This window comes from Lepidochelys kempii, chromosome 2 (genome assembly GCF_965140265.1).
Source record: "Lepidochelys kempii isolate rLepKem1 chromosome 2, rLepKem1.hap2, whole genome shotgun sequence".
Taxonomy (NCBI): Eukaryota; Metazoa; Chordata; order Testudines; family Cheloniidae; genus Lepidochelys; species Lepidochelys kempii.
Genome location: NC_133257.1, coordinates 248,883,332 through 248,897,028, shown reverse-complemented (window position 1 = coordinate 248,897,028; position 13,697 = coordinate 248,883,332). Strand labels below are relative to the sequence as shown.

Below are 13,697 nucleotides of genomic sequence, written 5' to 3'. Positions count from 1 at the left end.
ACTCCTTTTCTTTTTGCTCCCTAAAGCGTCTCTCCTCATCTGGACCTGGCAGCACAGTCTCCCTGACTCGTCCCAGAGGCAGAAAAGCATCAGGCTCCTTGGATCCAGCAGCAGTTCTTCCCCGCCTCCTCACTCCACTGCCTGTCCCAGGACCCTCTCTCTGCTATAAGGCTTCCCTTCCCCACAAGGCTGGGGGAGCTGCCATTCTATCCCCTCCAGCTCCCACCCCACATCACCAGGTGCAGCCCTACCCATTTTGCCAACCAGGGTGGAAAGCATTTTCAGCACCCACCCAGCAGCCAAACGCCCCCCACCCCCAAGAGGAGCACATGGGGTTTGGCACCTCCTGAAAGTTGGTGTCCAGCCCCTAGAACCTGCCCTGCCCACATCGCTCCCGTCAGTCGCCCCCTTCCCCACCCCGGCAACCTCTCAATTGGCCTCCTGCTCCCCGAGTCCCTCCCGCCCCCATTCTCCTTTCACGGCGTCTCTGCGGCTCACCACAGTCCCTGACTACCCAGGTCACCGCTTCAGTCTCACTGAAGCCAGCGCGAGCTGGCAGCCCATTTTAGTAAGGGCAGCCTCACCGCTCGCTGCCGCTAGACTATAGGAAAATGGCGGCCCCCACGCCAGCTTCAGCCCCTCCACAGTTACAGGGGACGGCGGCCATTTTGAGTAAGGGACAATCCCAGCGCCCTCAGCATTCAGCGGCTCTCCCGAGACAGGGACCAACCCCCCGTTCGAGTCGCCGTGAAAGCGCCCGCGGGCAGTAACGGGCACAATGCTGGACACGCGCGGGGGCACGGAACCCGCCACGGTCTCCCCGGCCCGCTGCCCCTCGGCCGCCGGGGAGAAGCTTGGGTCCCCACGCCCCACAGGCGCCCGTGGTCTCCCGTCTGCCACACCTCGCCCGCCGCCACCTCCCTCTGGCTGGGGCTGGGATCGGCCGATCGGCCGCCTGCCTGTTGCTAGGCAGAACCCCACGCAGTTGCCTTGGTTTCTTCGGCCCCGCCTTCCGCCCGGGGTCGGGAAACAGCGGCAGGGACCTGGAGAGCCCTCGGTGCAGCCCGTTGCCGCTCCGCCATGGAGCCCGAGAAGGTGAGGCGGGGGCGGGTCGGAGGTGGGGGGAGGCTGGCTGCACCCCGCGGCGTATCCATAGCGCCGACTGGGCGTTAGCGTGTGCGCCGGAGGCGCGCCGCCGCCTACCTACGTGGCCTACGGAGGGTTCCTCTGCTGCCGTGACCGTTGGCCCGTCCCCCCGCTTACTGTCATGCTTTGCTTTATCCCCCGAGTACTCCCCACTGCTGTGCCTCATCACCCCTACGGCCCACCCCCCGCAGTACCCCCCACGGATGCGTTCCCCCCCCCCGCACCCGTCCCCTCTGAATGCGCCGTACTGCTGTGACTCATGTCCCCCGAGTACCCTCACTGCTGTGACCCATCCTCCCACGGCCCATCCCCTCTTAGTGCCCCCCCGTTGTGACCCTGCCCCCCCCACAACCCATCCCCCCCCGCTGTGACCTGTCTCCCCACGGCCCATCCCCCACTGCTGTGACCTGTCCCCCCCCCGTACTCCATGCTGCTGTGCCCCCTACACTGAAGTGCCACAGCCTTGCTGCTGTGCCGCTGCAGCATTTTAAGTGTAGATAAGCCCTCAGAGTGGCACAGCTAAATACACGGTGGACCATATTGGTTAGCATAAGTAGTTAACACATATTTCAAGTTTCAGAGTAACAGCCCTGTTAGTCTGTCTTCGCAAAAAGAAAAGGAGTACTTGTGGCACCTTAGAGACTAACCAATTTATTTGAGCATAAGCTTTCATGAGCTACAGCTCACTTCATCGGATGCATACTGTGGAAATTGCAGAAGACATTATATACACACAGAGACCATGAAACAATACCTCCTCCCACCCCACTGTCCTGCTGGTAATAGCTTATCTAAAGTGATCATCAAGTTGGGCCATTTCCAGCACAAATCCAGGTTTTCTCACCCTCTGCCCCCCCCCCCCCACACACACACAAACTCACTCTCCTGCTGGTAATAGCCCATCCAAAGTGACCACTCTCTTCACAATGTGTGTGATAATCAAGTTGGGCCATTTCCTGCACAAATCCAGGTTCTCTCACTCACCCCCCTCCAAAAACCACACACACAAACTCTCTCCTGCTGGTAATAGCTTATCCAAACTGACCACTCTCCCTACAATGTGCATGATAATCAAGGTGGGCCATTTCCAGCACAGATCCAGGTTTTCTCAACCCCCCACCCGCATACACACACAAACTCACTCTCCTGCTGGTAATAGCCCATCCAAAGTGACCACTCTCTTCACAATGTGTATGATAATCAAGGTGGGCCATTCATGGTGAAGTAGCCCGTTAGTACTATTTCACACATCATGTGAGCAGTTGCTGCACACCAGTGGTCACCTATCCCAACTTAATTATGGGGAAAAACATGATTCTTAAGTTGGTGCCCCTTTAGTAGAAGACTGAGACCACATACAGTATAAAATTTATTGGGGAAAAATATTGTGATTCATTAAAATGTTGTAACCTTTTTCTGTCTTTGTAGATGTAGTATATTATAGTTAATATTTTCTATTTCACAACTACTGTTTACTGTTTATATTTCCGTAGGAGACTTTTCATTAGGTCTATGCTATTGTAAAATTTGGAATTGTGTTATTCAATAAAGAACCAGAGTGGAAATGCTTATTGGCATCTGCTATAACAAGCTCCCACTGCTACATATTATATGGTGCCAAAAGTGTCAAGTCATTTTGCCTTAATCTGTACTATCATACTTTGTGAATCTAGGTCTTTCAGTTAGTTTAACTATAGACAGGTTGCTTTAAATAGCATATGTAATGGCTAGGCTTGACAATCCTGTTACTCCTGGGGAAAGTCTGTACCACTGTGCACATGTAGAAGTCATATCCCCTAAGGATTTCTTTGCTTCCTTGCAGAAGAATGATTTTCTGATGGGGAAGCAAAGGGAAGCTGCAAGAGCAGTCATGCACTCCCTCCCCAGCAGCATGGGCATGTCGTTTCAGGCGTCCAGCACAGTTGGTGGAGAAGCATTGGTGCAAGTAGAAATTATTTCTTGCAGGTACTGCATGCATGGGAGGGACACAAGTGGGGGCATGTGACCACTGCACGTGACCCTCCATGTGACTCCTCCCCACCCAGCCCGGGGCCCCTGCCTTCTGCCAAGTGAAGGGAAATCTGTTCTCACTGTGAACACCCCCACCCATATTCTAGTTAGAATATTCATAGGAAAAGTCCATTAAGTGTAGACAGGTGTTTTCCAGGGTCCATTGTGAGATAAGGGTTCCTTAATGGGCCATTCAACTTGACTTGTCCCTTCATGTGCTGGCTAAATACCTTGTGGGTGTTACCACAGGAACAAACATGTAAACATAGCTAATATTTGTAACTTCAGATAGAAATAGCATAATCATATGAACCAGCTATTTCACATACATGACTATTCCCAAAAGAGATTCTGAAAAATCACAGCACGTACCTGAGACCCTATGTGCCAGCACCGTGCCCCACTGGGGTTTTGTAACCTGTTATGTAACAGCAGAGATAGAGTGACATGACTCTGTTCAGCCTAAAAGGGCAAGGTTAATTTTTAGCTGTTCAGGTGTGACTGCACCTTTGAGCCTAGTCAGTGAGGGTATACTGGCACACATTCAGTTTAATGCTTAAACACACTGAGGCCAGCTGTAAAATGCAACTGATTTTTCATCTGTTGGATCTTTTTCAAATCTCATTCTATTTCCACTATAAAAGGGGATATAATGCTTCCATATACAAAGAATAAAGCATACATTGTTTTCAACCTCAAATGGGTTTTATTTTTGACAAAGGAAAACAACAAAAAGAAAATCTTCATGAGAGAACAAAGTCTGTGTATGTCTCTTGGATTATGAGCACTGAGCAACTCTGGGAACAAAACAGGCAACAAGCTTTGCAGATGTGAAAAATTCCTAGAAATTGAAAGATACAGTACACACAAAATATAAAACCATAAAATCTACCACACACAAGGATACAGAAAAGGGAAGGAGCAGAGAGGGAAGGAAGATATGAATGGGGAGAAGGAGAGGAAATGTAAAGAGGAAAGAATCTTCCTTGATCTTTGAGTTCTCTCTTTCAGCCAGATATAGTGCACTGTTCCTAGACAAAAAGAAAAGGAGTACTTGTGGCACCTTAGAGACTAACCAATTTATTTGAGCATGGGCTTTCGTGAGCTACAGCTCACTTCATCGGATGCATACTGTGGAAACTGCAGAAGACATTATATACACAGAGACCATGAAACAATACCTCCTCCCACCCCACTCTCCTGCTGGTAATAGCTTATCTAAAGTGATCATCAAGTTGGGCCATTTCCAGCACAAATCCAGGTTTTCTCACCCTCCCACCCCCTCCAAAAAACCCCCCCACAATCTATTTACCAGCAGGAGAGTGAGTTTGTGTGTGGGGGGGTGGAGGGTGAGAAAACCTGGATTTGTGCTGGAAATGGCCCAACTTGATGATCACTTTAGATAAGCTATTACCAGTAGGAGAGTGGGGTGGGAGGAGGTATTGTTTCATGGTCTCTGTGTGTATATAATGTCTTCTGCAGTTTCCACAGTATGCATCCGATGAAGTGAGCTGTAGCTCACGAAAGCTCATGCTCAAATAAATTGGTTAGTCTCTAAGGTGCCAGAAGTACTCCTTTTCTTTTTGCGAATACAGACTAACACGGCTGTTACTCTGAAACCTGTTCCTAGACAGTGGCTTATATACAATAATAATTCCGCCAGTGTTTCAGTCCTATATTCACTACTGATTAGCTGAGTTTTCTTGTTGCATAATTAGATTGAACTCCCTTGTATATTATTCTAGACAAAGACCTACATCTTTTTCCTGTTTTATTGTTTGGTATTAGAGTTGTCTTGTAATGCCAGGTTCGTCATCAGACATTTTTCCAGAACATGAAGGTCATTTCTGGAAACAATAGCAGCAGAGGTGACAGATGCAGAATAGAAAACAATAAAACCCAATGGCATGTAGCCAGATATGGAGGGACAGAGGCTGCTCAGCCTGCAAAACCGCAAGAGCTGCTGCCCAAAAGTGCATCTTTCATTTATCCAGTCAACCAGGTCGCTTAGGTCCCTTAGTTCTGTGCCCATACTGATTTCAATCAGCTTCTTCATAGCATCGTTTGTGGGTGGAGGACACTAACCACCAACTCCTGTGCCTTTGATTTGATCCTGACCAACATAAAACAAAGCCTTTGTTTAAGTTTGTTAGCATAGGTATTGTGCTGTTAAGAATCACAGAATCATAGAATATCAGGGTTGGAAGGGACCTCAGGAGGTCATCTAGTCCAACCCCCTGCTCAAAGCAGGACCAATCCCCAATTAAATCATCCCAGCCAGGGCTTTGTCAAGCCTGACCTTAAAAACTTCTAAGGAAGGAGATTCTACCATCTCCTTAGGTAACGCATTCCAGTGTTTCACCACCCTCCTAGTGTTAGCTGATGGCCAAGGATGTTTGGTGAGGTGCCAGCTATGCCCGTTTATACCATCCGTGACTTTGACTGCTAGGACGCACTGTCCCTTCGCGGCGGGCAGCCCGGGCTAGGCTGACGGATGCCCCAAGGTCCTAAACACCCGTGACTTTAACTGCTAGAGCTCAGAGCTCCTTCGCAGTGGGCAGTCAACACTGACTGACAGGTGCCCCAATGGCAGCACTAAGAGCCTCTCCGCACCCGTGACTTTAACTGCTAGAGCTCAGAGCTCCTTCGCAGTGGGCAGTCAGGATTGACTGACAGGCGCCCCAAGAGTTTGCCCCGTGGAGGCGGCACAACTCAACGCTAGGCTCTTAGTACTCTCACCTAATGGCCAGGCTTTATAGCCAAAATGGCTGAGGTTCTTTAATTGTGTTGGCTGCTTTACAGTAAACCAGAGAAACAAGTCAGGCTTATGCACAAATGGTTACCAAAATTTATTAAACTAGATTCTAATCATGTGGTTACAAAATTGCTAGTGCCTACTTATTTAAATGTAGAGATGTTACACACACAAACAAGTTACAAAACTGAAGCCACAATCCCAAAGAAAGAAAACAAAGTATAGAGCTCTATTTCAAAATATGTGTACACTAAAGATAGGAGATCAGATGTGGGTGCTTCTTACCCTCCTTGCATCTCTCGATTCCAGCGGTGCCAAGCCAGGATCGGTCACTCAATTCCGCGGAAAGACGAATAAGGGACAAGGCTTAGGGACCCTCTTAGCTGCAGAAGCCTTGGGAGGCTGTCACTTATCTGACCAGCAGATAGATAGTGAAAAGCACTCAAAAATCATGATGCTGTAGGTCCCATACTTATACCTCTGTATTCCTTTATTCTCTTTCTCCTTTCTTATGCCAAATTGGGGCTGGTCTGTCTGGGTGACGCCAGCTCTCGCAAGAGTAGTTTACACTTGCAAGGGAGAGAAACAATAAGTTTCGACTACTGGACATTCCTTTTATTAGGGTAAATATTTTCCCACCTAGGATGTTGGGGTGTGTGCATCACGCTATTTAGTAGGGGCTAAGAGCCATGTCTGTCACAGCTTCTCTGTCTGCTGTGAGCCTAATCGTTGTATATGTTCCCAGAGGCACATTGTAGCAGCACACCTGTGCTTCTCACAGCTTCAAAGGCTGTGCTGGAATTGATGTTAAGTGCCCTGTTGTTTTGGCTCCCTTGTGTTCCCAGCAATGCTGGTCTGAGAGGGAGGGCTGGCTGTCTGGCTACACCTAGTGAAAAAGTTTTTCCCAATATCCAACCTAAACCTCCCCCACTGCAACTTGAGACTATTACTTTTTGTCCTGTCCTCTTCTACCACTGAGAATAGTCTAGAACCATCCTCTCTGGAACCACCTCTCAGGTAGTTGAAAGCAGCTATCAAATCCTCCCTCATTCTTCTCTTCTGCAGACTAAACAATCCCAGTTCCCTCAGCCTCTCCTCATAAGTCATGTGTTCCAGACCCCTAATCATTTTTGTTGCCCTTCGCTGGACTCTCTCCAATTTATCCATATCCTTCTTGTAGTGTGGGGCCCAAAACTGGACACAGTACTCCAGATGAGGTCTCACCAACGTCGAATAGAGGGGAATGATCACGTCCCTCGATCTGCTCGCTATGCCCCTAATTATACATCCCAAAATGCCATTGGCCTTCTTGGCAACATATCTGACTCATATCCAGCTTCTCATCCACTGTCACCCCTAGGTCCTTTTCCGCAGAACTGCTGCCTAGCCATTCGGTCCCTAGTCTGTAGCGGTGCATTGGATTCTTCCATCCTAAGTGCAGGACCCTGCTCTTATCCTTATTGAACCTCATCAAATTTCTTTTGGCCCAATCCTCCAATTTGTCTAGGTCCCTCTGTATCCTATCCCTGCCCTCCAGTGTATCTACCACTCCTCCCAGTTTAGTATCATCCGCAAATTTGCTGAGAGTGCAATCCACACCATCCTCCAGATCATTTATGAAGATATTGAACAAAACCGGCCCCAGGACCGACCCCTGGGGCACTCCACTTGACACCGGCTGCCAACTAGACATGGAGCCATTGATCACTACCCGTTGAGCCCGACAATCTAGTCAACTTTCTACCCACCTTATAGTGCATTCATCCAGCCCATACTTCCTTAACTTGCTGACAAGAATACCGTCGGAGAGGATGTCAAAAGCTTTGCTAAAGTCAAGAAACAATACATCCACTGCTTTCCCTTCATCCACAGAACCAGTAACCTCTTCATAGAAGGCGATTAGATTAGTCAGGCATGACCTTCCCTTGGTGAATCCATGCTGACTGTTCCTGATCAGTTTCCTCTCATGTAAGTGCTTCAGGATTGATTCCTTGAGGACCTGCTCCATGATTTTTCCGGGGACTGAGGTGAGGCTGACTGGCCTGTAGTTCCCAGGATCCTCCTTCTTTCCTTTTTTAAAGATTGGCACTACATTAGCCTTTTTCCAGTCATCCGGGACTTCCCCCGTTCGCCACGAGTTTTCAAAGATAATGGCCAATGGCTCTGCAATCACAGCCGCCAATTCCTTTAGCACTCTCAGATGCAACTCGTCCGGCCCCATGGACTTGTGCATGTCCAGCTTTCCTAATAGTCCCTAACCACCTCTTTCTCCACAGAGGGCTGGCCATCTACTCCCCATGTTGTGATGCCCAGCGCAGCAGTCTGGGAGCTGTCCTTGTTCGTGAAGACAGAGGCAAAAAAAGCATTGAGCACATTAGCTTTTTCCACATCTTCTGTCACTAGGTTGCCTCCCTCATTCAGTAAGGGGCCCACACTTTCCTTGGCTTTCTTCTTGTTGCCAACATAGCTGAAGAAACTCTTCTTGTTACTCTTGACATCTCTTGCTAGCTGCAGCTCCAGGTGCGATTTGGCCCTCCTGATTTCATTCCTACATGCCCGAGCAATATTTTTATTCTCTTCCCTGGTCATATGTCCAACCTGCCACTTCTTGTGAACTTCTTTTTTATGTTTAAGATCCCCTAGGATTTCACCATTAAGCCAAGCTGGTCGCCTGCCATATTTACTATTCTTTCGACTCATCGGGATGGTTTGTCCCTGTAACCTCAACAGGGATTCCTTGAAATACAGCCAGCTCTCCTGGACTCCTTTCCCCTTCATGTTAGTCCCCCAGGGGATTCTAGCCATCCGTTCCCTGAGGGAGTCGAAGTCTGCTTTCCTGAAGTCCAGGGTCCATATCCTGCTGTTTACCTTTCTTCCCTGTGTCAGGATCCTGAACTCAACCAACTCATGGTCACTGCCTCCCAGATTCCCGTCCACTTTTGCTTCCCCCACTAATTCTTCCCTGTTTGTGAGCAGCAGGTCAAGAAAAGCTCCCCCCCCAGTTGGCTCGTCTAGCACTTGCACCAGGAAATTGTCCCCTACGCTTTCCAAAAACTTCCTGGATTGTCTATGCACCGCTGTATTGCTCTCCCAGCAGATATCAGGAAAATTAAAGTCACCCATGAGAACCAGGGCATGCAATCTAGTAGCTTCTGCGAGTTGCCGGAAGAAAGCCTCATCCACCTCATCCCCCTGGTCCGGTGGTCTATAGCAGACTCCCACCACTACATCACTCTTGTTGCTCAAACTTCTAAACTTAATCCAGAGACACTCAGGTTTTTCTGCAGTTTCGTACCGGAGCTCTGAGCAGTCATACTGCTCCCTTACATACAGTGCTACTCCCCCACCTTTTCTGCCCTGCCTGTCCTTCCTGAACAGTTTATAACCATCCATGACAGTACTCCAGTCATGTGAGTTATCCCACCAAGTCTCTGTTATTCCAATCACGTCATAATTCCTTGACATCACCAGGACCTCCAGTTCTCCCTACTCGTTTCCAAGGCTTTGTGCATTCGTATATAAACACTTGAGATAACCTGCTGATCGCCCCTCATTCTCAGTATGAGGCAGGAGCCCTCCCCTCACAGACGTTCCTGCCTGTGCTTCCTCCCGGTATCCCGCTTTCCCACTTACCTCAGGGCTTTGGTCTCCTTCCCCCGGTGAACCTAGTTTAAAGCCCTCCTCACTAGGTTAGCCAGCCTGCTCGCAAAGATGCTCTTCCCTCTCTTCGCAAGATGGAGCCCGTCTCTGCCCAGCACTCCTCCTTCATGGAACACCATCCCATGGTCAAAGAATCCAAAGCCTTCTCTCCGACACCACCTGCGTAGCCATTCGTTGACTTCCACGAGTCGACGGTCCCTACCCAGGCCTTTTTCTTCCACGGGGAGGATGGACGAGAACACCACTTGCGCCTCAAACTCCTTTATCCTTCTTCCCAGAGCCACATAGTCCGCAGTGATCTGCTCAAGGTCATTCTTGGCAGTATCATTGGCGCCCACGTGGAGAAGCAGGAAGGGGTAGTGATCTGAGGGCTTGATGAGTCTCGGCAGTCTCTCCGTCACCTCGCGAATCTTAGCCCCTGGCAAGCAGCAGACTTCTCAGTTTTCCCGGTCAGGGCGGCAGATAGATGACTCAGTCCCGCAGGAGAGAGTCCCCGACCACCACCACCCGCCTCCTTCTCTTGGGAGTGGTGGTCGTGGAACCCCCCATCTCAGGACAGTGCATCTCATGCCTTCCAACCAGCGGAGTCTCCTTCTGCTTTCTCCCCCCAGACATATCATCTGGTCCACTCTCCGCAAAGGTACCTGCGGAGAGAACATGAAAGCGGTTAGTTACTTGTGTCCGCGTTGCTGGAACCCAGACATTCCCCCTTCTTCTTCTGGAGGTCACATGTTGCCAAGCTTCTTCACTGGCCTCTTGGCTCCGCTGTGCAAGAATGAATGCCCTAGCCAGGTTCTGCTCCTTTCCCCACTGTGGCAGAGGAAAAGGACCAGAGTGCAGCCCCACCCTCTCAGCCGTGTCCTCCAGCAGGGCTACGCAGCTCCGTGTGGGTGGGGAGAGGGAGCGGAGCTGCTGGAGTGGGGCTGTCCGGCGGCCCCACGTCTTTCCGGTACCCTGTACCAGCTAGAAATCTCTATGGGTACCGCCATACTTGCACTCCTGCAGAGAGGTAAATCACTGGGGGGGGGGCTGGGGATGCCCCAGCCAGTGGCTTCTACCCTGCGCCAGGCTCACCTGCTAGTCCTGGCTGGGCTGAGGGCAGGGGAGGACGAGACTTGCTCGTCCCGTGCAAGGAGCAGCCAGGGCGGGTCAGGCCCACCCCCAGAAACCTCCCCTGTCTGCAGGAGGTTCCGCACGCCCCCCACCGCTTCCTGCCCCCATTGCTCCTCAGCCGTTGGGGGTGGGGTCACTGTACAAGTAGCTGCTCCCCCATCCACCCAACCTCTGTGCGTCTGGACCTCCCCATACCCAGTCACCCCCCGCTGACCCTCACCCCCCTAAACCCAGAAACCACACCAAGCCCCCCACACCCGATCCCCACCCTGCTAAGCCTCACCCCTTGCATTCAGAGGCCCCGCACACCCAGACCCCCCCGCTGAGCTTGCCCCACCCAGATCCCCCCCGATGAGCCCCACCTTCACCCAGGCCAAAACCCCAATGAGCCCCAACCAGCTGCACCCAGACCCCCATCCCACTAAACCCCAGTCCCCCCCCAGCACCCAGACCCCCCTGCTGAGTCTCCCACACCCAGACCCTGCAATCTGCAAATGGGGAAAAAAAATTGTCTTGTTTCTTTTTGGGCATTGTTACGTTCTGCTCAGGAAACTCAAAACTGTCAGTGTGTCAGGCCTGATATGAGTTACAGTATAGTGAGCCCTCTGCCAGGTGGCATTAAGGGACTCCTAGGGTCACAGGTATATCTATGCTGAAAGTGTAATTTCCAGTTCAAATAGACATACCTGTACTAGCTCTAATTGAGCTAGTGTACTAATAATAGTATAGCTGTGGTGCATGAGCAGCAAGACAGACCTCCTTGCCAGAGGGTGTTGTGAAGGCCAATACTATAATGGGGTTCAAAAGGGAGCTAGATAGATTCATGGAAGATAGGTCCATCAATGGCTATTAGCCAGGATGGGCAGGAATGGTGTCCCTAGCCTCTGTTTGCCAGAACCTGGGATTGGGTGACAGGGCATGGATCATTTGTCTGTTCATTCCCTTTGGGGCACCTGCCATTGACCACTGTCAGAGGACAGGATACTGGGCTTGATGGACCTTTGGTCTGACCCAGTGTGGCCATTCTTATGTTCTTATGTTCTTAGCCAGCAAAGTGCAGTCCCATCTGATACCCTGGGTAGGTACTCGGGCAGCTAGACTGTCCTGCTGCTTACACCGCCATGGCTTCACTTCTGTTTTTAACATATTTGATCACAGCTAACATGGGTATGTTTACTTGAGCTGGAAATTATACTGTCCCGCTCCAGTGTAGACATTTGATCGATCTCTCTCTTGCCTGAAAGTTATAGGTTTCAGAATAACAGCCGTGTTTGTCTGTATTCGCAAAAAGAAAAGGAGTACTTGTGGCACCTTAGAGACTAACCAATTTATTTGAGCATAAGCTTTTGTGAGCTACAGCTCACTTCATCGGATGCATACTGTGGAAACTGCAGAAGACATTATATACACAGAGACCATGAAACAGTACCTCCTCCCACCCCACTCTCCTGCTGGTAATAGCTTATCTAAAGTGATCACTCTCCTTACAATGTGTACGATAATCAAGTTGGGCCATTTCCAGCACAAATCCAGGTTTTCTCACCAGCAGGAGAGTGAGTTTGTGGGGGCGGAGGGTGAGAAAACCTGGATTTGTGCTGGAAATGGCCCAACTTGATTATCGTACACATTGTAAGGAGAGTGATCACTTTAGATAAGCTATTACCAGCTGGAGAGTGGGGTGGGAGGAGGTATTGTTTCATGGTCTCTGTGTATATAATGTCTTCTGCAGTTTCCACAGTATGCATCCGATGAAGTGAGCTGTAGCTCATGAAAGCTTATGCTCAAATAAATTGGTTAGTTTCTAAGGTGCCACAAGTACTCCTTTTCTTTCTGAAAGTTATAGTTATTTTCTTTGAATTTTTTCTGCCTTTTTTAACTTTAGAAATGTTAGGAATTTCAATTCATGTTGTCCCTGTTTTTCCTAGCAGCCTCCTTGGAGGATCCAAAGTAGATTGGGATCTTTCTAGGCATATTGTTTAAGGGCTCGGTGTGTTGAATTATAACAAAATCATCTTTTTGTTAAAATTAGTTGATAGAACTAAAGAAAACAAAAACCTAAGTCTTAAAAATCACTTCCCCTCTCAGTTAACCAGGTTTAACTTCCTTGGTACATGTGATATCATCCTGCAGGTCACCAGTTCATAAAGTACTCTAGGAAAAATATTGGCTAGGCAAGACCTGAATTTCTACTGTAAAAAAAAAGGAAGAAAAAAAGAAGCAGAAAAACACTTTTAAAAATAATAACTCTTTCAAGGCTTGTTTGTACATAATATTTTTTTCTGTGCAGGTGACTATGAAAATATATAAATGGAAACATTTCTGTTGGACTTAGTGTTTATAACTTTTACAAAACCTAAATTTGAAACCAGACTTGTCCTGACATATCCATTTAAATGAAAATGGCACCCATTTTAAGTTGAGAAAATGCTTAATAAGATAGGTTTCAGAGGAACAGCCGTGTTAGTCTGTATTCGCAAAAAGAAAAGGAGTACTTGTGGCACCTTAGAGACTAACCAATTTATTTGAGCATGAGCTTTCGTGAGCTACAGCTCACTTCATCAGATGTTTACCGTGGAAACTGCAGCAGACTTTATATACACATAGAAATCATGAAACAATACCTCCTCCCACCCTAACATTCTAACATTCTAAATTCCTAACATTTCTAAAGTTAAAAAAGGCAGAAAAAATTCAAAGAAAATAACTATAACTTTCAGAAAGAAAAGGAGTACTTGTGGCACCTTAGAAACTAACCAATTTATTTGAGCATAAATAAGATAAACTTTCTTATATTCTGCAGTGCTATGTAGTAAGTGATGCCACAGACTGAGATTTAGTTTGTATGCAGCTTTCCAGTTAAGGAAAATAACTTTGAGAGCTATGACAAAAGGAATGTTGCTATCCTACTAAGAAAGGAGACCAGTGGAAGCCTGAATTTATACTGTGATTGTCTTTATACTCCTTTTTCACTTCAGTGCCAAATGCCAGTATTTCATATAACAGTCAATTGACA

The 13,697-nt window shown here is 48.6% G+C and overlaps 1 protein-coding gene across 5 annotated transcripts in view; it reads left to right on the top strand.

Moving 5' to 3' along the window:
- The first annotated feature begins 761 nt into the window (after window positions 1–761).
- The window catches only part of DYNC2I1 (dynein 2 intermediate chain 1), a 52,741-nt gene continuing 39,805 nt past the window's right edge, over window positions 762–13,697 (top strand). For 3 of the 5 annotated variants that reach the window (XM_073334524.1, XM_073334525.1, XM_073334523.1), the window contains exon 1: window positions 766–1,095. In XM_073334524.1, coding sequence (XP_073190625.1) covers window positions 1,081–1,095 — 15 coding nt within the window. In that variant the 5' untranslated portion in view covers window positions 766–1,080. Of the gene's footprint in view, window positions 1,096–13,697 lie in introns of all 5 variants that reach the window. The other 2 variants (XM_073334527.1, XM_073334526.1) reach the window with 2 other exon arrangements.